This window comes from Dasypus novemcinctus, chromosome 8 (assembly GCF_030445035.2).
Source record: "Dasypus novemcinctus isolate mDasNov1 chromosome 8, mDasNov1.1.hap2, whole genome shotgun sequence".
NCBI classification, from domain to species: Eukaryota; Metazoa; Chordata; class Mammalia; order Cingulata; family Dasypodidae; genus Dasypus; species Dasypus novemcinctus.
In genome coordinates, this window is record NC_080680.1 from 88221408 (window position 1) to 88245834 (window position 24427).

The 24427-nt window shown below is 49.3% G+C and overlaps 2 protein-coding genes and 1 pseudogene across 14 annotated transcripts in view; 2 read left to right on the plus strand and 1 right to left on the minus strand.

Moving 5' to 3' along the window:
- LOC101428984 (kynurenine--oxoglutarate transaminase 1) overlaps positions 1–14746 on the plus strand; it is a 42313-nt gene extending 27567 nt beyond the window's left edge. For 6 of the 11 annotated variants that reach the window (XM_058302285.2, XM_071216920.1, XM_058302283.2 and 3 more), the window contains 12 exons: positions 1959–2017; positions 5261–5408; positions 11068–11217; positions 11300–11386; positions 11634–11762; positions 12213–12333; positions 12697–12773; positions 12889–12978; positions 13099–13285; positions 13364–13443; positions 13990–14076; positions 14180–14746. In XM_058302285.2, coding sequence (XP_058158268.1) covers positions 1965–2017; positions 5261–5408; positions 11068–11217; positions 11300–11386; positions 11634–11762; positions 12213–12333; positions 12697–12773; positions 12889–12978; positions 13099–13285; positions 13364–13443; positions 13990–14076; positions 14180–14245 — 1275 coding nt within the window. In that variant the 5' untranslated portion in view covers positions 1959–1964 and the 3' untranslated portion in view covers positions 14246–14746. The remainder of the gene's footprint in view (positions 1–1958; positions 2018–5260; positions 5409–11067; positions 11218–11299; positions 11387–11633; positions 11763–12212; positions 12334–12696; positions 12774–12888; positions 12979–13098; positions 13286–13363; positions 13444–13989; positions 14077–14179) is intronic. The other 5 variants (XM_058302288.1, XM_058302281.1, XM_058302280.2 and 2 more) reach the window with 4 other exon arrangements.
- Positions 14747–16786: 2040 nt separating this feature from the next.
- Positions 16787–20628, minus strand: LOC101428539 (endonuclease G, mitochondrial-like). 3 transcript variants are annotated; one of them, XM_058302291.1, is made up of 2 exons: positions 19858–20628; positions 16787–18796 (listed from the first exon to the last, which is right to left on the minus strand). In XM_058302291.1, the coding sequence occupies exons 1-2, from the start codon at positions 20372–20374 to the stop codon at positions 18426–18428; spliced, it is 888 nt and encodes a 295-aa protein (XP_058158274.1). In that variant the 5' UTR covers positions 20375–20628; the 3' UTR covers positions 16787–18425. The 3 variants fall into 3 exon arrangements, 2 of the variants coding, with proteins under 2 accessions (XP_058158274.1, XP_012385122.2); XM_012529668.4 differs by having other exon boundaries at positions 18560–18796; positions 19880–20628; XR_011649450.1 differs by having other exon boundaries at positions 18718–18796; positions 19627–20628.
- A 414-nt stretch (positions 20629–21042) lies between these two features.
- On the plus strand, positions 21043–24039 carry LOC105746721 (ras GTPase-activating protein-binding protein 1 pseudogene; annotated as a pseudogene).
- The last annotated feature ends 388 nt before the right edge of the window (positions 24040–24427 follow it).

Sequence of the window (24427 nt, forward strand, 5' to 3'; positions counted from 1 at the left end):
AACTTTTTTCTATGTACATATGGTCATAGAAAACATTTATGTATATAGAAATACATATTAGTGGGGATTTTTTTTTTTACCTAACAGAATGTACTGTATGTACTTCTTGAATATCCATATATCACATCAATAAATATTCATCTAAAATGTGATTTTCTCCCACATTTTTAATCATAAAACTAAAATGTTTACTTCAGAAAACTTGGAAAATAAGCAAATTATAAAGAAGATAATTAAAAAACATCTGGTAGATAAAATAAAATAAAATGGCGCACATTGGGTGTGGATAGGAAGAACCTCTTTCCCAGAAAATGGAACAATGGAACATATCCTGGGAACTGCAAATGAGTAACACCTGGTGATAAGCCAGTTTCAGTCCAGGAGCTATCACTTACCAGATTGGGCATTCCATGCTAATCAAGGTGTATCTGCTCCCCACTCTGAAAGATCACCCTGTGTAAAATGGAAGCTTCACCTCAGGCCATGAGAACATTTCCTGGCTGGCTTCCGGCTTCGCCCTGTCTGACCTTCCCTTCCCACTGCCTCAGCAGAGCTCCCTTCTCTCTGAACGCGAGGCTGCCGGATCCGTGGAATCGTTCAATAAAGCTATAAGATCCTAAATTGTAAGACAAGTTTTTTTTTTAACATAACAAACCAAAGATAACCATCCCTTACAATATGGTTAGAACGTGGTTTCCCTTGGCAAAGATCACCCCCATTTTAAAATATTTTGACATGTCCTGAGTGCCAGGCCTAGTGTTAGATGCCAGGGGTTCGGTGAAGGGACAGGAGAGCGGACGTTGGCAGCGCACGCTCTAGGTGCCAGGCCTTTTGCGAATCTCATCAGCGGGACCCCTGGGCTATGGATAAAAAACTGGCCCTTGCACAAATGGCCCCAGTGTCCCCCTCCAAGGAAAGGGCCTATGCTGGACCTCTGCCGCTGCCACCGCCCTGACCATTGTCCTGGCCAGCTTCTCCACTGACCCTGGGCAGGTCCCTGAGCCTTTTTGAGCCTCAGCGTTTCCATCTGTTAGGTGGGGATTATCAGGCAGCTCCTGTTGGGGATGCTTTGGTGACTGAGTGAGATCATGAGCCGCAACTGAGAATGCCAGAGACCTGGCTCCACTACCTCCCAGCCACCCAGGACTCACAATCTCCCAGGGGTGGAAGATTACTCAGACCAAAGCCCAGGCTCCCCCTCCATTGCACTGATGGGGAGACTGAGGCCAGGACGGCTAAATCACTTGTCCTCTGGTACCCAGCCAAGGCAGGGTCTCGTCCTGAGTCTGGTGGCTCTGAGGCCCATCCAGTTTCTGCACATGGAGGGTAAAGAGAAAGTTGGACCGGAAGGAAGGCAGGGGAAGTGAGGGGAGAGGCAGGCTGGGAACAGGTGAGAGTGCCCGTCACCTGAGTCAGAACTTGGTCTTGCATCAAGCAGGCCTGAGTCTGGGTGTTTCTTCTATGACTGCCTCCTACTCACCTCATTTTCTCACCTATAAATTGGATCAAGTCCTACTGCCTAGAGGTTGTTCTGAGGATTAAATGAGTGAGTTTGGCCAGGGTGGGGCCCAGTGCACTATCTCAGGGATAGGAGCCTCACCCCTCCTCCTTCTCTCCGCCTCCTGCTCCTCCTCAGCACACGGCCCTTCCAGGGTTAAACTTTAATCCTGCTGTGGAGGGCTCTGGGAGGCCCAGCCTCCTGGGAAGCCTGGGGAGACCAGGGCAATCGGGGCAGTGGACTCCATCTGTCAGTCCCAGAAGTTGGGGAGGTCGAGGCTGGAGACGTGGGGAGACACCGGGCGTGGGGGCCTGTGGAGACAGGTGCGGTTGGCAAATGGAGCCCACCTCGCTCTCTGGGGGCTGATTTCTGCCTCCTCCCAGGGAGTGGAAGGGCTGGGGCTGTGGCCTTGGAAACCACCACCTGGATCAACCTTGACCTCCCTCTCCTCCATCCCCAGCTCACCATGGCCAAACGACTGCAGGCCCGAAGGCTGGAAGGCATCGACCAGAACCCCTGGTGAGCTGGGCAGGGCTGGGGAGGTGTGGGTGCGGGGCAGCACAGGGCTAGCCGTCCAGGGGTCTGCTGCAAGATGGTCAGACGGTGGGACCCAGGACGGCAGGCTTGCTGGAACGGAAAGATTTGCAGCTATGGCCAGTGAGAGGTGAGGAGGCTGCTGGTGTCTGGCAGGCACTGTGGCCCAAGGCAGCAGGCTTGGTTTGAGTCTCAGCTTCTCCCTGCTTGGCAGAAGTGCTGGGGCAAGTGACTCATGTACTCTGAGCCTCAGCTTCCCCACTGCAAAACAGAGATAATTTTATTTGCCTTGAAGAATAAGGCAAAATACTGTCTGACAGTAATCGCCATTTACCTGGTACCTGCTCTGACCTAGGGACCAGGCTAGGGCTTCCCAGGGATTAGTCTATTTCACTCTTGGTACAGAATAAGATAAGCCCTCGACACAGGCAGCTGTTCCCCAGACTTTGCAGGGGTTATTAACATCCTTTCCTTTATTGATTTGTTCTAAATGGGAAAGAATCTGTGCCTCTTGTTACCAGTGATGCCCTACCCCTCCGCCCCATATACCTCTATACTGTCCTTTGTTTGTTGTTTAATTGTTGCCTTCTTGTTTTAACCAAAAAAAAAAAAAAGGGGGGGGGTGTCTTTTCTTCTTTCTTTCTTTCAAACTGCCCTCATGTACAGCACTTTGTGCTTTTTAAAAATCTTCCAACTTCATCTTCCCCTTGATCTTCTCTGTGAGGCAGGCAGGTCAAGACATGTGACCCATTTTGCAGACAAAGTCCAGCTGAGAGGGAGGAAATAACTGGGAAGCAGGCTAAGAAAGGTAGCAATGGGAAACGGACTTTGCCAAGTGGTTAGGGCGTGTGTCTACCAAATGGGAGGTCCACGGTTCAAACCCCGGGCCTCCTTGACCCGTGTGGAGCTGGCCCATGCACAGTGCTGATGCGCGGAAGGAGTGCCCTACCACGCAGGGGTGCCCCCCGCGTAGGGGAGCCCCATGCGCAAGGAGTGCACCCCGTAAGGAGAGCTGCCCAGGGCGAAAGAAAGTGCAGCCTGCCCAGGAATGGCGCTGCCCACACTTCCCGTGCCGCTGACGACAACAGAAGCTGACAAAGAAACAAGACGCAACAAATAGACACAGAGAACAGACAACCGGGGCGGGGGGGGGGGGGGGGGAATTAAAAAAAAATAAAAATAAATCTTTAAAAAAAAAAAAAAAGAAAGGTAGCAAGACTCCTTCCTGACTCAACCCAGCAGAGTTAAGAGGCTTCTGGAGACCCTCATTGTACAGAGGGGGAGACTGAGGCTGGAGAGGCTGGGTACCTTGCAATGGCGGGAAGAGCAGGAGCTGGCCTGGATGGCATGCAGCAGAGGGAGTGCCAGAAAGGATGAGGCCCGTGCAGGTCAGGGCAAAAGAGGCCCCAGCTCCTGCCGACCCCAAGGACCCTCAAGGCACAGCCTAGAGGGCGCCAGCTTCTGCAGGGCCTTTGGGTCTGGTTCCTCCCTGTCCCAGCCACCATGGAGCATCTACTACTAGAGCTGATTTTGAGTCTCAGCTCTGCCATTAGCCACTGTGTGACGCTAGGCAGGTGCCTTACTTTGCCAGGGCTGCTATAACAAATTCCAAAAACTGATTGACTTAAACAACAGGAATTTATTGTCTCACAGTTTTGGAAGCTGGAAATCCAAAATCAAGCTATAGGTAGGCCATGCCTTCTCCAGAGTCTGTGTGGCGTCAACCAACTGTAACTGCAGGTTACCGCCCCTCTCTGTGTGTCTTCAAGAGGCATCGTGGGGAAGCGGATATGGCTCAGGCGACTGGGCTCCTGCCTACCACATGGGAGGACGCTGGTTCAGATCCCAGTGCCTCCTAAAGAAGACAGCAAGCTGACTCGATGGGCAGGTGTGGCGAGTTGATGCAACAAGATAACACAAGAGACATGGGGAGGAAACCCATAATGAGAGACCCAACAAAAGCTGGGAGTGGAGGTGGCTCAAGCAATTAGGCACCTCCCTTCCACAATAGAGGTCCTGGGTTCGGCTCCTGGTGCCTCCTAAAGAAACAAGACAAACAGACACAGCAAGTAAAAAACAACAAAGGGGTGGGGAGAAATAAATAAAATAAAATAAATCTTTTAAAAAAAGGATTGTGGGAGAGCAGGTCTGGCTCAGTGGTTGAGTGCCTGCTTCACATGTATGAGGTCCTGGGTTCAATATACTTTAAAAAAAAAAAGGCATTGTGAATTTCTGGGAATAAAATGATGAATTTTAGGCATATATTTATTGATTTCTGTGCAAATTCACATCAGTCCAGCCTAATTCCTCTGCCCTCAACTAGCCAGAAACCACATTCCAGCCCCTTCATCCGGCCTCTCAGCTTTTCTTCTTGTTTCTCCTGGTGGGTGGCCACCGGGCAGAGCCAGAAGAAAGGTGGCATGTGCCAGTGTGGCTGGGCCCCTCCTGTCCAGGGCAGTGTGGAATCAAAGCCCGGCCCTGCCATGCACTAAAAGGGTGACCTTGAGCAAGTCACGTCAAACCTCAGCTTCCCCCTCTATGTAGTGACCTCATCAGACTATTGTGAAAATTATTTGAGCAGAGCGTTTAAAACCGTGATCTTGACAAATGAACTAATGGGTCATGAAATTAATTTAACAGGTCTTGACAAATATTTTTAGAGGATAGGATAAGAAAGAAAATAGTACAGTAGGGAGCAGATATAACTCAAGTGGTTGAGTGCCTGCTTCCCATGTGCAAGGTCCTGGGTTCTATCCCTTGGTACCCCCTAAAAACAACAAACAAAAAAAACCAATTCAGGGTTGTCAGTATAGTTCAGTGTGAGTGCTGGCTTCCCACATAAGAGGTCCCAGGTTTAAACCCTGGCCCTGGTACCTCAAAAACAAAACAAAACAAGAAAATCTACAGTAGATCACACCTAGAAAGATAAGGTTGTTTGAAATTTGTGTTCTACAGGGTTTGTGATGTAAAGATTATTTGTTACTTTGTGTCACAGTCCAAAAAGTTTGGAAACCCGTGGGCTGATATTTGCTCTTACCTCAGTGCCCAGCCCATCTAAGCTCAAAGCATGTGAAGAATAAAGCACAAGTCTCCAGGCCTGCAGCAGATGCTAGTTATCCAGTTTTTCTAGAAGGGGCCCCGTACTTCTTCACCCTGTCCTAGAAGCAGGCAGAAGTTCAGATCGGAGTGGAGGGGTAGGCTGCTACCAACTCTCTGTTTGTCACCCAGGGTGGAATTTGTCAAACTGGCCAGTGAGCATGAGTCCGTGAACCTGGGCCAGGGCTTCCCCGACTTTGCGCCCCCGGACTTCGCGGTGGAAGCCCTTCAGCACGCTGTCAGTGGAGACCCCATGCTCAACCAGTATACCAAGGCATTTGTGAGTCTCCTGGCCCCACAGGGCCCTGGGTGCAGGCCTCTGCGGAGGTCCTGGGGAGGAAGGGGACAGGCCTTTCTGGGACCAAGCCAATCATGGGTATCAGGATTCACGGAAAATCAAGTTAATGGCCAGAAGGCGACTTGGGGTAGAGTGTGGGAAATTCAGTTCAGTTCTTAGTTTACTGAGCGTCTCTTCTGTTCTTGGCCTGTGCTGGTTTTCACTGCCTGTTGGGGAAGGCAGACAAGAAACCAGTATTAACACAGCCAGTCGATAAGAGGGGGGAGCAGCAAGGAGGGAATGGGGGAGCGGGCTAAACATCAGAGAAGGCTTCCTGGGGAAAGTGGCACCTAAACTGAGCTCTGAAAGACAAGGCGCTGATGGGATGAGGCTCTAATCCAAACTTTTTTTGTGAAGGGCCAGGTAGTAAATACTTGCCAAACCTTGGATTAGAGCAGTGGTCCTTAAACTTGGGTGTGCGTTAGAATCAACTGGAGGGAAGTTCTCTCCAATTCTACCATCTGGGGATAACCATTGCCAACAATTTGATAGTGTGCTGTAGAGTGTTCCAGACTTTTAAACCTTTTTTTTTTTAAAGATTTACTTATTTATCCACTCCCACCTCATTGTTTTATGCTCACTGTCTGCTTTCTGTGTCCATTCGCTCTGTGTTCTGCTGTGTCTGCTTGTCTTCTCTTTAGGTGACATTGGGAACCAATCTGGGACCTTCCGGTGGGAAAGAGGTGATCATTCTCTTGTGCCATCTCAGCTCCCTAGTCTGCTGCGTCTCTTATTGTCTCTCCTCTGTGTCTCCTTTTGTTGCATCATCTTTCTGTGCCAGCTCTCTGCTTGGGCCAGCTTGCTGCGTGGGCCAGCACTCCTGCGCCAGCCAGCACTCTGCATGGGCCAGCTCGCCACACAGGCCAGCTCGCCACACAGGCCAGCTTGCCTTCACCAGGAGGCCCCAGGAATCGACCTCCCATATGGCAGATGGGAGCACAATAGCTTCAGTCACATCCACTTCCCCTTTTTAATTTTTTAAAATCCTATATAAATGCACATTATATACACACATGCACATTTATATATCGTGATGGTTAAGTTCATGTGTTAACTTGTGAAAGTTACAGTGTCCAGTTGCTTGGTCAAGCAAGCACTGGCCTGATAATTACTGTGAGACTATTATTTCATAGATTTAAATCATCAGTGAGTTGATTGCATCTGTGGCTGATTACACCCACAGTCAACTAAAGAGATTGCCTTCAGTGAGAGAAGTCACATCTAATCAGTTGAATGCCTGAAAAGGAGGACTGATCATCTCAGTAATCCAAAAGAAGAAGTTCCATCTCTACCTCGGCCAGCCCGCTCCTCCTGGGGAATTCATTGAGAACCTTCATCAGAGTTCCCAGCTTGCAGCTTGTCCTCCAGAATTCAGACGTGTGTTTTCCCACAGTCACGTGAACCGTAGTAAATCTCATAATATTTACGTATATTACATGTATGTAATATGTACATAATATTACATATATATCTTCTTGGTTCTGTTGCCCTTAAGAACCGTGAGTAATACAGATTTGGTATAATGGTATGGGCCATGTTGAGATATCCCTTCTAAGGAGAAGGATAAACCGCTGCATCTGGCCCTCCTACAACCGAAAAAGAGGCACAATACTTAGTTGGCCTCTTTGGATTTTGGAGACAACACATTCCTCATTTGGGTGTGCTACTCCAGCCCATTTACTGAGTGAACTGAAAAGCTGCTAGTTTTGAGTGGGGACCAGAACAAAGAGTCTCTGCAACAAGTACAGGCTGTTGTGTAAGCTTCTCTGCCACGTGGACCAAATGATCCAGCAGATCCGATGGTGCTAGAAGTGTCAGTGGCAAATAGAGGTGCTGTTTGAAACCTTTGGCAGTACACAGTACTTTGACAGAATCACAGTACAAACCCTTAGGATTTTGAGGCAAAGCCCTGCCATCCTCTCAAGATAACTACTCTCCTTTGGCCTACTGCTAGGCCTTAGTAGAGACCAAATGCTCAACCATGTGACCACCATGTTACTATGAAACCTGAATTGCCTATCATGAGCTGGGTATTGTCTGATTCACCAAGCTATAAAGTTGGGCATGCACAGCAGCACTCCATCATAAACTGGAAGTTGTATATACGAGATAGGGCCCGAGGGCGTCCTGAAGGTACAAGTTACATGAAGAAGTGGCCCAAATGCCTGTGGTCTCCACTCCCACCACATTACCTTCTCTTTCCCAGCCTACAGTTATGGCCTCTTGTGGAGTTCCTTATGATCAGTTGACTGAAGAAGAGAAAACTTGGGCTAGTTTATAGTCAATTCTGCATGATATACAGGTACCACCCAAAAGTGGACAACTATAACAATACAGCCCCTTTCTGGGACATCCCTGAAAGACAGCGATGAAAGGAAATCCTACAGAACTTCAGACAGTGCAAGTGCACCTGGCTGTTCATTTTCTTGGAAGAAGAAATGTCTGGAGGTGCATTTGTATACTGACTCATAGGCTCAGGCCAGTGGTTTGGCTGGATGGTCAGGAACTTGGAAGAAACATGCCTGGAAAATTGGTGTCAAGAAGGTCTGGGGGAGAGGTGTGAGGATAGACTCCCTGAGTGAGCAAAAATCATGAAGATAAGTGTGTCCCACGTGAATGTTCACCAGAGGGTGATTTCAGCAGAGGAAGATTTAATAATGAAGGGGAGAGGGTGACACATTCTGGATACCAGTCAGACTCTTTCCCCAGCCATTCCTGTCATTGCCCGATGGGCTCTTGAACAAAGTGGTCATGGTGCTAAGGATGGAGGTTATGCATAGGCTCAGAAACATGGATTTTACCAGGACCAGCCTGGCTACCACCACCACTGAGTGCCCAATGTGCCAGCAGCAGAGGCCAACTCTCAGTCTTTGATATGGCACCATTCCCCAACATGATCAATCTGCTACCTGGTGGCAGGTTGATTTCATTGGACCACTTCTATCATGGAAGGGGCAGCACTTTACTCTAACTGAAATAGACACACATTCCACATATGGGTTTGCCTTCCCTGTATGGAATGCTTCTGCCAAAACTATCATCCATGGACTTACAGAATGCCTTATCTGCCATCATGATATTCCACACAGCATTGTTTCTGATCAAGGAAACCACTTCATGACAAGGTGTGGGATAGGAATGTGCTAAAGGAATTCACTGGCTTTACCATATTCCCATCATCCTGAAGCAGCTGGATTGGTAGAATGGTGGATTGGCCTTTTGAAGACTCAATTATGGTGCCAACTAGGTGGCAATACTTTGCAGGGCTGGGGCAGTGTTCTCCAGGAGGCTGTGTGTGTCTAAATCAGCATCCACTCTATGGTGCTCTTTCTCCCATAGCCAGGATACACAGGTCCAGGAAGCAAGGGGTGGAACCTCTCATTATTACTATCCTAGTGATCCACTAGAAAAATTTTTGTTTCCCATCCCCACAACCTTAGGCTCTGCTGATCTACAAGGCTTAGTTCCTAAAGGAGTGTTTCCACAGGGAACACAACAGTTGCTTTGAACTGGGAGTTCAGGCTGCCACCCTGCCACTCTGTGTTCATCATGCCTCTGAATCAATAGGCAAAACAGGGAATTACTGTACTGGCTGGGGTGATTGATCCTGACCATTAAGGGGAAATAGGTCTGCAACTACACAATCGAAGTGAAGAAGAGTTTGCCTACAGTACAGGCAATTCCCTAGGGTGTCTCTTAGCACTAATGTGTCCTGTGACTAAAGTCAATGGAAAACTGCAACAACCCAATCCAGGCTGGACTACTGATGGCCCAGAAACTTCAGGAATGAAGGCTTGAGTTACCCCACTGAGCAAAGAACCACAGCGAGTTCATGTGCTTGCTCAGGGTAAAGGGAATATGAAAAGGGTAGTGGAAGAAGTTAACTATTAATATTATGAGCTATGACCATGTGATTGGCTACAGAAATGAGGACTATAATGGTTATGAATAGTGATTCCTGGTATGAATATGTATATATATATGTGTGTGTGTGTGTGTATATATACATAAAGCAAACATCCTTTCTTCCCTATCTTATGTCCGTATCATGTAACACAAGTTCTATTAATTTTTTGTCATAGTATTTAAGTTTAAGAGTGAGTATTACTCAAGGACTTGCACCCTCTTCTGGGGAAAGAGTTAGTATGTTTCCAGTTATACACAAGGTGGTTGAGTACTCTTAGGTAGAAATATGACCGTTATTGTTTTAATTTAGAGATCAAGTATGGTCTAAGGAGATGTGTATGGTGCCAGTTTGACAAGGGATGAACTCTTATGGTTAAGTTCATGTGTCAACTGGCAAGGTTATGGTGTCCAGTTGTTTGGTCCCTTGTTAATGTGAAGATATTTAATGGATTTAAATAATCAGTCAGTTGATCGCATCTATGGCTGATTATATCTATAATCAACTAAGGAGATTGCCTTCAACAATGAGAGAAGTCTCATCCAATCAGTTAAAGAAGAACTGCTGATTTCAGCGTTCAGAAGAAAGAATTTCCATCAGCCAGCTTCTCCTGGAGAATTCATCAAAAAACTTCATTGGAGTTTTACGTGTATATATTATATACAAAATGTATATCTCCTGTTGGTTTTATTTCCCTGGAGGACCCTGACACATATGTGTATGTGTATATCCATTTTTAAAAATATAAATGGACTCATAGTAATTCCTCGAGCCAAAGAAAGAGTTCATTTCTCCCACACCCTTCCCAACTGTGGGCAATATCAATCATTTTAGTGTCTGCTAACATTAACATTATAATCTTATGATATTATAATGGAATAGAAATTCAAATTTATTTGCTTTTCTTCAATTATTCTTTTCATATGTGTGTTGGACATCAGTGTTTTTTTCTTTTATGAACGACCTTTGCTTATTTTTCGTATATCGGTATATACCTTTATTTTGTTGCTTTGTGAGAACTCTTTATATAGTATATCTTTCTCTTACGTCGCAATTTTCTCTTTTATCTTTTAACTGTGCTTATGGTATCTTTTGCTGTACAGAAAATTTTAATTTTTATGTGGTAAAATCTGGTTTGTTATTTAGTTATGCTCTAGGTTGCATTACTTGGCTTAGCCTTGAGTGTTTTATATATGTCCTCAACGAACAAGCTTACAGATCCAATCCCCCTCTCAAAGTGGGATACTCCCAAAGCTGCAATATATAAAGTCCTATTCCTGTGCCTCAACTGTGTGTGAGCTTCGGCAAGTCAATTCCCTTCTTCTATGTCTCTATTTTTCCACTTGTCAAGTGGTAGGGATCAAATAATGCCTCTCTTACAAGGCTGCTAGGAGGATCCGATGGGCACAGATGTGCTTCTAAAATGTAAAGAGAGATGTTTAAAGAAGGGAGTTTCCACTACTTCAGGGGCTCTGTTAGACGCATGTTCTCTGCTGAATCCCACTCCTGGCACTACTCTTGGCTCAGAACAGGCTCAGGGTTTTGGTGGAAGGGATAAAAGAGTTGACCTCATGGAGATGACTTTTCCCTGGCATCTGCAGCTAGAAGGTACTAGAATTGTGTGGATCCAGCTAAGGGCGAGGTTGGGCCCAGGCTATACCCAGGCAGTGAAGGCTCTGACCTCTGCCATCCTGGCAGGGTTACCCACCGCTGGCAAACATCCTGGCAAGTTTCTTTGGGAAGCTGCTGGGACAGGAGATGGACCCGCTCAAGAATGTGCTGATAACTGTGGGTGCCTATGGGGCCCTGTTCACAGCCTTCCAGGCCCTGGTAGATGAAGGAGACGAGGTGAGTAGACAGAACTTGGGCTGGATGAGGGTGAGGGCCCAAGACAGGGCTGCTTGCAGTTAATTCTGGCCCTTGTACCCAGGTCATCATCATCGAACCCTCTTTTGACTGTTATGAGCCCATGACATTGATGGCAGGGGGCCGCCCTGTGTTTGTGGCCCTGAGGCCGGTAAGGTTGCTGGGTGGGATGTGCGTGGGCAGAGGGCTCTAAGGGATGATTGGGACTGGATCTCAGGAGGTAGGAAAGAAGGAAGGAAGTGCAACAGGCCAGCTCCTCCTCAGAGATGAGGAGGGGAGGGTGGTCCCTAGTCCCAGAGGAGGAGGGTGGAGACAGATGCCGGGGGGAGGAAGGCCAAATCCCTGCCATGGAAGGTCTGGGATGGCGATTATTGCCTACCCCCTCCTGCTGCTTGCAGGGCTCCATCCAGGATGGGGAACTAGATTCCAGCAGCAACTGGCAGTTGGACCCCACGGAGCTGGCCAGCAAGTTCACGTCTCGCACCAAAGCCCTGGTCCTCAACACGCCCAACAACCCCCTGGGAAAGGTACCTGAGAGAAGCTTCTTTCTGGAACCCTTGCAGACTGGGTTCTCCCATCTCTTTTACTGATTGACTGCCTCTGGGCCTCAATTTCTTCCATCTATCAAGTGGGATGGCTGCATTCAATGAGGACAGGCTGCCAGAAGTCCCAGGGTCAGGTCCCAGGGGTAGGTTTCAGGACCACAGATCGAGAAATGGGTTAGGTGCCTCCATCACTTCCCAGTGACCTTGGGGCAGTGACTGCCTCTCAATGTGTTTCCTCATCTGGAAAGTGAAAACATGTCAGCGCCAACCTCACACAGTTGGTGTTGCCATGATTCAATGGAATAATGCAAGTAAGACTTTAGTCCTAGCTTTGGGCACAACCTTTAACCTCTCTGAGCAGCTCCCCACCCCCCACTGAGGTTGGCGGGGAGGGTCCCTGCTACAGGCCTGTGCCCTCCTTGAGTCCTGCAGGTCTTCTCCAAGGCAGAACTGGAGCTGGTGGCCAGCCTGTGCCGGCAGCATGACGTGTTGTGCATCAGCGACGAGGTCTACCAGTGGCTGGTCTTCGACGGGAGCCAGCACATCAGCATCGGTGAGCGGCGCCAAGCCAGGCCCCCGGCCCAGGATGTTTGTTCCGGCCAGGCCTGTTTCACCAGAGGGAGGACCGTGAACCCAATATGGGAGGCAGCGCAGGCCTGGCAATTGGGAGCGAGGGGTCTGGAGCCACACGGTTGTGTAACCTGGGGCAGTGACTTCCCGTCTCTGAAAACAGGATCACAGTAGCACCTGCCTCCTGGGTAGTTGTGAGGATGAGATGAGATAAGTCCTGTAAATACTTAGCACATTTGTTGTCCAGGGTGTTGAGGGCCTATGTGTGCCCCCTGGAGCCCAGGCTACCACCCCTTCCCTGCCCCCCATCCCCTTCTCAGCCCCTCTTCTCTTTGGCCTTGGGCAGCCTGCCTCCCTGACATGTGGGAAAGGACCCTAACCATCGGTAGTGCTGGCAAGACCTTCAGTGCCACCGGCTGGAAGGTGAGTGGGTCAAGGTACGGCCACGGGCTTCGGCCGGCGAGGTGGGTCTGGGAATTAAGGAAGGGTTTGGCCAGGCCCTAGAGGCCCTCACCTGCTACCTGTGATCCTGGTCCAGGTGGGCTGGGTCCTGGGCCCAGATAATCTCATGAAGCACCTGCGGACCGTGCACCAGAACTCTGTCTTTCACTGTCCCACGCAGTGCCAGGTGAGCAGGGGCAGGGGACCCCACTGATGTAGGGGAGAAGCTACGAAAGAGCCCAGGCTGGCCCCGGAGCCAGGTCACACCTGACATATGTTTGTCCACGTCCACCCCACCGCCCCCCAGGCTGCAGTAGCCCAGAGCTTCAAGCGGGAGCAGCTGCACTTCGGCCAACCGAGCAGCTACTTTGTGCAGCTCCCACAGGCCAGTCAGCGCAACCGTGACCACATGATACGCAGCCTGCAGTCAGTGGGCCTGAGACCTGTGATCCCCCAGGGCAGCTACTTCCTCATGGCAGACATCTCAGACTTCAGTGAGTGAGACTGGCCGGGCCGAGCAGGGTAAGGGGGCTGGAGACTGCCCAAGGCTCAGCATGGCCTCTGTCCCCCAGAGAGCAAGATGCCCAATTTGCCTGGTGCCGCAGATGAGCCTTATGACAGACGTTTTGTCAAGTGGATGATCAAGAACAAGGTGAGCTGAGCCACTGCGAGAATCACTGTGTAGGGTTTTACAGGTTGTGCACTGCTCAAGGGTGCCTGGCCAAGGAACTGATGGGCCAAAATCCAGCCCAGCCACTGCCATGAGCCCTGGTGCAGGGTTCCATCCACTTCAAGGAAAGGGAGCCTGTTTCTAATTTTCACCAAAATGCCATGTGGGCTGGCAGGAGTTCCTGCCCTTCCCTGTGCCTCACTGTTCTCGTCTGTACAGCGGGGAATTGGCCCATGGTCTCTGAGGCCCCTCCAGCCCCACTCTCTGAGTATGAGGCTTCTTTCTTCTCTGGCTCTGCCCTGACCTGCCAGAGAGGGACCATTCCCTCTCTCAGCCTCCATTTCCCCTCCCTATGAAGAGGAACATAGAAGGATGCTCTGGAGTTTTTTCCTCTGACCTTGGGCTGGAAGTGATCATTGGAACTAACTTTCCTTCCCCTACCCCATCATGGGGACTTCTTTGTCCCCCTGGTCCCCAGGCCTGCTGGGCCCTGCGGCACTGTTGAGATGCGGGCTCTCTCTTCCCCAGGGCTTGATGGCCATCCCAGCCTCCATCTTCTACAGTGTGCCGCATCAGAAGCACTTTGACTATTATATCCGCTTCTGTTTTATGAAGGTAAAGGGCGGGGATGGGAGAAGGAAGGCTTCCCCAAGCTCCCCCAGGCCCCCTGGGACTGGGAACATGGGGAGAGGGGTACGAAGGAACTGTGTTGGTGCAGGATGAATCCACGCTGCAGGCCATGGACCAGAAGCTGCAGGAGTGGAAGGCTGAACTCAGGCCCTGAAGTCGACACTTGGCCCTGCCCCGTCTGGTCCCTGCATGCCCTGCAGAGGTCTGTCTGCCTTTGTCTAGGTTTCAGCCATTCCCAGGTTGGGGACAGCTGGTGGTACTGGCGTACTGGGAGATCCCTTCCCTGTGAAATGGAATACCCCCAGGGAAGAGTCCTTTGGGTCTTGGGTCTTGAGGGACCAGGAGTTCCCCTCTCACAGTTCTTCTGCCTCTGAAGCTTCTCCCTGCCCATCCCTAGATCAGGCTGCCAGCAGGGTTCCCTCTGGCCTCCCCAGACTCAGAGGATAGTCCAGCAACGCATTAGATCTCGAGGCCCAGCCCTGTTCTCAGCCCTGCACAGGCTCCAGCTGGAGCACAGGCATTCCTGCCCCTGCCCTGCCTTTCCTTCTCTAACATTTACATCAGGGTGTTGCCTTTAAGCTCCTCAAATCAGTATTCTTTGCCCACAATAAAGCTGTGTTTTTTTTGAGGAAAAATAAATACATACAAAGATGCAGTTTCAGTCATTTTTTTCCAGACATTTTGATTAACTTAAAAGAAACACAAAACTGAAATCTACTCACAGTCTCAGTATGGAAATTTCAAGGGTCCTTGTTTGGTAGGATAGATTGCTCTTCTGTATTTATAACTTGTGCACTTTTTATTTGACTTCAAAGCACTAATAGTCATACAAATACTTAAGCAAAAAAGTTATTTAAGAATCTACACTGTATGCCAAACCGGGACTGGCTACTAAGAAAAGCAGGCTGTCAGTGTTTGCTAAAAACTGAATCCTTAGAGTTGTATTTAGCTTATGAAAAGAACAAAGAACAATTTAGGTACCATAAATGTATTCAAAAGAGAAGATTACAGTAAAATACTGGTATCTTTTTTTTTTTTTTTTTAATTTTATTTTTAAATGTCTCTCCCCTTCCCCCGCCCCAGTTGTCTGTTCACTGTGTCCACCTGCTGTGTGTTCTTCTGTGACCGCCTCCATCCCCACCAGCAGCGTTGGGAATCCGTGTTTCTTTTTGTTGCATTATCCTGCTGTGTCAGCTCACCCTGCGCGTGGCGCCACTCCTGGGCAGGCTGCACCATCCTTCGCGCTGGGCGGATCTCCCTATGGGGCGCAGTCCTTGCACATGGGGCTCCCCTAGGCGGGGACACCCCTGTGTGGCACAGCACTCCCTGCACGCTCCAGCCCCACGTATGAGCCAGCTCCACACAGGTCAAGGAGGCCCGATTCGAACCACAGAACTCCCAAGTGGTAGGCGGACGCCCCATCCATTGGGCCAAGTCCGCTTCGCAAATACTGGTATCTTGGAGGCAAACTACAGTTTGATATAATTTTTCCATATATTATTTTTAAATCAATGCTTAAAAATAAAACTGGGTGCTTCCTAACTACTTAAAACTAAGAGGGATCCTCAGATGGCGTCAAGGACAAGGGGTTAGGGACACTTACTAGTGTTGGGCATAGTGGCTGAGTGTGGTAGTGTAGTGTGCGTGTGTGTGTAGAGTCTAGGTTGTGTCTGACAGGGAAGACAGAGTCCCACAGGGCTTCGCCAACAGCACTGGTGAGGCCAGGAGAGCCCAGGGGAAGGAATGGGCTAATATTTATTGTGCAGTCCCTATGTGCCAGTCACTTAAATGTTTATCATTTCATTGAACAGTCACAACAACCCCATGAGACAGGAGTTAGCCCTATTTTACAAGTGAGAAAACCACTTTGGAAGTGAGGCGACTTACCCCGGGACATTCCAGTTTGTTGGGAGGGCGGTGCTAAGGGACTTGTCTTCAAGCCTAGCAAGTACATAGTTTTTGTTCATATCATATGTTTAATTAAGAGAGCTGATGGCAACTCTTCCATTCTTCCCTTTCCAAGCCACTCCTTGGTACTGCCACAATTCGGAAGTCAGGATTGTGAAACAAAATATCAGTTCAAAGGCCCTTTGCCACACTGTACATAGCCTGATGGTAAGAAAGCCCTCTGAGGGGCAAACCTGTAGATCTCTTGGGTGACACTACCCTGGTCAGAGTGCTCATGTCTCAGGAACCAGTCCAGAATCTCTGCCCATAGCTTAAATCTGTGACTCGACAGAAACTCAAATCTTAGACTGAGTAAGCTCAGCCTGCCTGAGATGGAAGATCTTCCTTTAGAAGGGTAAATAATTTTGCCTTCCATTCAGGTACAAAGGGAAAATAATGGGAAAATAAAGACAACCCTCAAGAAATTTGTTTTACAATCATTTTGATCAGCATGTATGTCTCTTACTAAGGTGTTTGAAATGTTTATGAGAACTAGCATATTAGACGTGTAATTTTAAATTAAGATATTGATTTATATTAAATTTATTTTAAGAAGTTTTAGGCTGGTCTATATTTAAGTGAGTGGTTATCTGATTAAAATCTCTCTCCTCTACTAGGTTGTAAGTTCCAGACCAGTGTCTGCCTTGGTTTACTCTCCTGTCTCTGGGAGGTTAATACAGGGAGTGCCTGGTTCAAAATAGGTGCTGCTCAATAAATATTTGCTGGTTGAATTAATTAATATTGAAACTTAAATTTGCTAATTTATTTATTTTATTAACAACTTTATTTCAAATTCACAAAAATAAAATAACAGGAAAGGCAGTTCAACAAGTTAGGGAAACATTACTCCTAAAAAGTGCTTTTTTAGGCACGTTTATCTCATAATTCCACCTGCTAACTCAGTTGTTTCTCTAGTATTCAGAAAGATACACACATGAACACAGATTAGTTAAATGACATAGTCAAGTTCTTATGAATGAAAGACAATGAAAAGGAAAAAAAGCTTGATCGTCTTCATATCTCACAAAACCAAACCTTTACCCTCGAATTAATATGGATGTAAAAAAAAAAAAATTAATATGGCACCAACTTTGCTTTTGCTACAATAACATCACAATGTTGTTGTTAACTTAGTCCTTAAATTACATTAGTTATATTTTCCTCACGTATCACCACATTCTTACCCTGGAGAAGAACATTCCTCAGTTGTTATTAACCACATCCTCATCTTCCAAAATCACTGTTATACATTCCCGATATTACCCTTCAACTGTCCTCCAACTAACATTGATCTTCGAAGACTGGTCTCAGCCACAATCACACCCATAAACCAACAGTGTGGAGTCAGCCTCGTCCACGTGCACGTGCACGTGCACGTGCAGCCGCCCCGCGCCTGGGCTACGCCCACGGCACGCCAGGGGGCTCTCCAATTGGACGGCTGGGTGGGGGAGCGGCCGGAAGGGGTGGGGCCGATTGGCGGGGGCGTGACCGGCAGTGGGCTGTGGAACATGGCGGAGCGCGCTGGGAAGCGGCCCTGCGGCCCGGTAGGTAGCCAGAGGAGCGAGTCCTGGGCGGGGGCCAGAGAAGGAGGCGCGCGGGGGTCTGTGGTGGTCCGGCTTCCCTGCCACTGTGCTTCTCGCCAATCCGGGGCCGGAAGCCCTGAAGGTGCCTCATGCTTGTGCCACGTGCGCCCCAGCCCGGATGGGAACCAGGGCAGCCAGGGTTGGAGCTAGGGCAGGTACCGCGTCAAATAGTCCGTGGCTGGACCCCGCTGCGCTTTCTCCAGCGCGAGCCGGGTTTCGGGAGGTGGGCTCCTGCTCGCGACGGCCAGCCGTGGTTCATCGTTCTTTCTTTTCCTGGCTCCCAGGGCGGCAAGTCCTCTGAGTCCTTCTTTGCTTTTCTGTCCAGTGGGAACCCACTCACCAACTTAGTGCCACGTCCCAGGCACTGGGGAGCAGCAGGTCCTTGCTCTCCTGATGCCCTCTCCTGGCCAGCCCTGTGCAGGCCCTCCCTGGCTGCCATTTCGGGGAAGGAGACCCCCACCCAGGTGGGAACATCCAGCCTCACTCTCCTAATCCTCTTCCCACTCCTGCTCCAGGGTGAACACGGCCAAAGGGTGGAATGGCAGAAGTGGAAGCGACAGAGTAAGTGTGAGACTGGGGGTAAAGGCGATGGGGGCTGTGGGGGTGCCTGTGCTCACTCTTCCTGGAGACTGTTCCAGAAGTACATAGCTAAACCTTGGGAAAGCCACCAACTTTGTCCCCTCTTGGTCCCACAAGACCCAAAGTAGGGAGGAAGGGGCTATGCTGACTCTAGGGGAAGGGTGCTCCAAGCGGAGGAACAACCCAAGGCAAAAAAGCTTAGGGCATTCAGGGACCCACGAGGGTTCATATCTGGGTTGAACACAGGTTTGGCTGGGTGGATATGACAAAAGATAATGGAGAAAGGAGAAGGGGCAGACTCAGGGCCTGGTGCCCTTGGGTACAGAACAGAAGTGGTATAGGTGGGTGTCTAGGGGGTCTCTCTGGCTGTGGAAATAGCATGGGGGATCCAAGGCAGGGAGAAGGACAGACTTTCAAGAAATCAGAGTAGTAACTTGATGGAGTTGAGTGGTAAGAGGGGGGTTGCAGATGGGTGGGAGGCCTCACCTGGGCAGGAAGAGTGGCCCTGTGCACACATAGACATTCTGGTAGGTGCGGGTCAAGCTGCGGCTGTACTTTTCCAGGTGGTTCCAGGCATTCTGGTTGAGGTGGGGTACCTGTGAGGAGGGGCCTTAAATGGCATGAGGGGTGGGACCCCTTCCCCCCTCCCTGGGCTGCCTCAGTCCCTGAGGGGACTTAAGCATCAAGTGGGGAGAGATCTAGCTGGGGGCAAGCAAGAGCAGGAAAGTGAAGTTCACACTGGAGAGTCATGTCCCAAGATGACGTGGCCATGAGGGCAGAATCTGGGGAGGGCTGAGGATGCTACTAGCTCTTACCCTCACACCATCTAGAATGGGAGGATGAGCACCCCTAGATCTCAGCTTCAAAGAGGGAAGGGGCACATCTCCCCCATTAGGAGAAAGAAACTGAGGGGTTCACGGAAGGCCGCTCTCCCAACCACCTCTCCTTTCCTTCCAATCGGAAGCACATGCAGAGCCTGGCTGGGAACTTTATGAATCTGCTGCCGACTCTAACGCTTAGCTAGCTCCCCAGACCGCATACAAGGTCTAATAAAATGCCGAGGGGGCTGTAGAAGTCAGGTCCAGAGCTTACACCCGGCTTCATCCAAAGCCCCACATCAATTCCCAGGCGCTGGGTGCCACGTGCTGTAAGGAGCGGGGCCATATGTTGGGTGCCTTGACTAGGGTGCACAGTAATCTGTACTAACAGTCCGCCTGCATGCCAGCTATCTTCCCATTTCCTCCTCCCAGGCAGGCAGTGTAGAACAATGGCTGAAAGCTCACACTCCCATAGAGGGCCTGGGTCCACCGCCCAAGGCCTGCTGTGCGACACTGAGCCAATCACTTTACCTTTCTGAGCTTCCGTTTTCTCAGTACAATTAACATACAGTGAATGCTTGCCAAGGGCCAGGAAGCGTGCTCAGTACCTTCACATGCTCTGTATCTTGAATCCCTCAACGCTACCGCAAGAAGGAATTACCCGTCTTACAGACGGGAAAACTGACGCCAGGAGGTGCCCAGGGGTCCACCGTGAATTCAAGCGCGCTGCAGGCAGAGCCGGTGCTGGGCGGGACACGCGGGCTCCGGGGCTCCACCCCCCACTCCCAGCCGCCCTAGGGCGCGCGGTGCGTTCGGCCGGGTATTCTGGGGGAGCAAACCTCGGCTCGGGCGAGGCGCTACCTGGGGCGAGACGTTGCTCAGGTAGAAAGTGTCGTCCATGGCTTTTTGGCTCCAGCGGTGGTTGGCAGCGGCGGCGAGGTGGCCGCGGTCGAAGCCGCTGCCGCGGTAGTCGGCGTTGGTGGCGCGGTGGTACACGTGCACCGAGTCGTCCTCGCGAAAGTCGCAGGAGCGGCGGTCGCCGTCGCCGCGGAGCCGCTCGGGCCGCAGCTGCTCCACCACCCAGAGCGCGCCGCGGGTGCGCGGGTCGTAGCACAGCACGTACGACTCGCGGCTCTTGAGCTGCGCCAGCCCCGGCAGCCCGTACTTGGCCAGCTCCCCGGGGCCGGGCACGGCGGGCACCGAGGGCAGCTCGGCCGCCGCCACGGGCAGCACGGGCAGCCGGCCCAGGAGCCCCGGCGCCCCCCGCGCGCCCGCCCGCCGCCCCCGCCAGTGTTCCGCGGCCGCGCCCAGCCCCGCGCCCAGCGCCAGGGCCAGGCCGGCCCGCAGCGCCCGCATCTTCCCGGACGGCGGCGCGAGCGCGAAGGGCTGCGGGAACACGGCGGCCTCCGACTGCCGCGCCTGGAGGCACTTAAAGGGGCCCCGCCAGGCGCTTGGGCCGGGGCGGGTGGGCTGGGGGCGCGCGGGGACGTGGGGCCGGGGGGAGGTCCGTCCTTGCCCCTCACAAACTCTCAGAAGGCCTTAGGACTGGCAACGAGAAGAGCAGGATCGGCCCGGGTGGATTTCTCGGCGTCCTTTCTTTGCCCTTTCAAGACGAGTTGAGCGAGGCCCCGCCCGCTAGAGGTCGTGCTCGGCGGCCGCCAGGCCCAGCTCCGCCCGCCCTCCCCCACAGTCTCGCCGCGGGCCCTCCCTCTCCAAGGCCACAGAAAGAACTCCTACTTAATGAGGGCCAAGAAGGGACAAGCACTGGTTTAAGCTCTTTACTACTTCACATAATCCTCAAAAAGAGCCCCGACAAGGAGCTCCTAGTTGAGAACAAGGACAGGATCGCAGGTCTGACGTCAGAGTCTATCTTCCTAACCATTACACCATCAGCTAAGCCAAAACTCCAGCCGGCTGTCGAGGAGTTCCTTAACACCCAGCACTGAGACAGGGATGCAGGCAGCCAAGCAAACAGCTGAACGAACGGACCCTCCTACAGTGACTCCAGAAAACAGCTCGGCGGGATGCCTGAAAAGCCTTTAAACTTGCTTAAGAGGACAGAGCTGGGGAAATAAACAGAAATGCAAAGATTTCTAACACGGCTATTCACCACAGTATTATTTAGATAAGTGCTGGAATAAGCAAAATATTCAGAAATAGGGGGTGTGAATGCAGTTGCTTGAGGGAATTTTTTTGCCTTCCACTGTGCTAAGGAGCAAAAAGCTTGTTCCTCTCCCATTCAGCCACACAGTTGAACTGACCAAAGCAGTGGTTATGTAGAAGCCTAGCCCCTGCTGATCAGGCAGGAATTTGTAAGTTATTTATATACTGCTGAACCAGGGCCCAGACATGTACACAGATTTTATGGGGAAAAAACAACAAAACAAGAAAAACATCTTATGTCCATGGGAGACTGGATTCAAATGGAAAACCAGCAGATGTGGTCTATAGACTGAAAGAAATCCATAGGAATGTGATGTCGCAAACTTTACCAACTGCCACAGTAAGCTTCACCATGCTGATGCTCACGCCATCTAAATGACGGTGTGGTGTCCAGGTGAGGGGACTGCTTTCTAACAGCAACCAGGCTTTAAGGACATTCGTGCAGATTTTTGTCCTTGCTCCTGAGTGCTCCGGTGCAAATAACTTCTACGTTCACAATGCTCTCTTCAGATACCAACATGAGGTCTTTGGTGACTTTGTCACTGAGCCTCAGGAGGAGCTGAGGCAGAAGTGGAGGAACAGAAGAAAAAGACAGTGGACACCAGAGGTGCTACCTGATGATTCTGGAACTTTCTGTGATCACACTGTCCACAATGACTTGGAAAAACATTTAGAGGAACCTAAATCCTGAACCAGAACTGAAGCAAGAACCCATATCTGAAATCCAAAAGGAAAAATCTGAACCAGTATTAGAAGAAACTGCTCCTGAGGATGCTCAGAAAAATTCTTCTCCAGCACCTACAGACATAGCTCAGACTGTACAGGAAAACTTGACATTTCCTGGTCATCTATGACTAGTAAGAACCTTCCACGCAGTGGCGCAGTTCTAGATACTGGGATACCACCTCGTGTGATTAAAGTAAGCCTGAATCTCAGATTCCACCACAGAGGCCTCAGAGGGATCAAAGAGTGTGAGAACAAGGAATAAATATTCCTCCACAGAGGGGACCTAGACCAGTCCTTGAGGCTGGTGAGCAAGGGGATGTTGAACCCTGAAGAATTGTGACACCCTGACAGTCACCAGCTCTTAACTGGCATCAGCCTCATGAGATGGACAAACCCTAACTTAAAGATTTCTTTCTTAATTATGGGAATGTAGTGGAGCTGTGCATTGATAGCTGTGGGAGATTACCTAATTTCGGTTTTGTTGTGTTTGATGACTCTGAACCTGTTCAGAAGGTCCTTGGAACAGGCTCTCATGTTGAAAGGTGAGGTTCGTCTGAATGTGGAGAAGACTTGAGCAGCCCTCCTCTCAGAGGCATGGTACAGAAACCAGGATTTGGAGTGGGAAGGGAATTGCTCCAAGGCAGTGAATGAATTGCTCTTCGCTGATCTTCTTGCAGCTGTTCAAACCCTAGGTCCTGCAGAATAGTGAATTTCTTCAGCCTTTGATATCCTGGAGTATGAGCCTAGTCCAGGAGTTCTTAACTTTTTTTGTTCCATGGACCCCTCTGCCAGTCAGGTGAAAATCATGGACTCCTCAGAATGTAGCAACAGATAGTTTTATGACACTCAACATCGGAGGTCAAATAAAGATGATTGTTTTTAATTAAAGCTCATGGACCCCTGAAATCTTTCCATGGACCCCTGTGGACCCCTGGTTAAGAACCCTGGCCTTTTAATGTGACATTTTGTGTGATCTTTTAAAAAAAGACCGAAAAAAAACAAGAACAAAAACAACCAACCCTGCCCTACTAGTCTGTTATAGACTGCGTTAAATTTGTACAACCTTACTTCTTTCTGTTAATGATGTGTGCTCCCTCTCCTCCCTTTCCTTTCCTGAACTTTTAGTCCTTCACTTCCAATTTTGTGGAATGATACTTGAGAAAAAAATGGATTTTTAAAGAAAAAAAAAAAAAAAGAACAGAACTTCCTTGCTTATTTTGCATATACAGACTGGCTTTGTGGTTTTTTAAACATTCATTTCCCCAAAGGAATTTGCCTTGCTTGTTACTGACATTTGGTATGTTCCGTTCATTGAAATATTTACTTTCTACATGTTCCAAAAGCCTGTGAGAGCTACAGGATTTGATAAATATTTTGAAGGCAGGAAAAACACAAATTGTTTCTTCTTTGAGTCATACTTACCTTCTGGTGTGGAAAATTGCCTTTGGAAAAATTGTTTTAGTTCTTGCTGTTGTGGTTAAAAACTGAATAAAATGTGTTTTCCCCCTTTTGATATATGATCACAAGACAATTCTAAAACCTATTTTTACCTTTGAATTTAAATTGTGAGATGGGTTTTACATATCTACAGTGCAACTGATGCTTTCCTTGAACTTTTAAAATTTTTGAAGTAGTTTTTTCATGTTTAATTTGAATATGTAAAAAACAAACAAAACAAAATCTCCAAAATCTGAGAAACAAATAACCAGAGCAAAACTGTTCTGCCTTCTCTATTTTTTTTTTTTTTTAGAAGAACCAGGCACTGAACCTGGGACCTCATACATGGGAAGCAGGTACTCAGCCACTTGAGTTAACACCTGCTTCCCTATTTTTTTATTTCCATCTTGGTAACTGTTTAAAGAAAAATATTCTTTAAAAATATATATATTGGTTTTATGAGGTTCAGAGTATATGGGGAATTTAGAGTGCCTGTTTTACCTTGTATGTCTTCTGTTAACATTTTGTTATGCCTTATTCTGAAATTGAGTCTCAAACTGGAATGCCTTTGAAGTCAGATGCTTCTACAGAGGTTTTTTGACCGAAGTAATTTAACATTTGTATTAAGTTCTATTTTTGATGTATTTAGGTTCCTAATCATAGCCCATTAGAAGAAATGTGATTTTTTTAAAAAAGATTTATTTATTTATTTATTTATTCCTCTCCCCTCCCACCCCGGTTGTCTGTTCTCTGTGTCTTTTTACTGAGTCTTCTTTGTCTGCTTCCGTTGTTGTGAGTGGCACGGGAATCTGTGTTTCTTTTTGTGTGTCATCTTGTTATATCATCTTATTGTGTCAGCTCTCTGTTTGGGTGGCGCCATTCTTAGGCAGGCTGCACTTTCTTTTACGCTGGGCGGCTCTCCTTACAGGACGCACTCCTTGCGCGTGGGGCTCCCCTATACAGGGGACACCCCTGCGTGGCACGGCACTCCTTGCACGCATGGGCCAGCTCCACACAGGTCAAGGAGTCCCAGGATTTGAACCACAGACCTCCCATGTGGAAGACAGACGCCCTAACCACTGG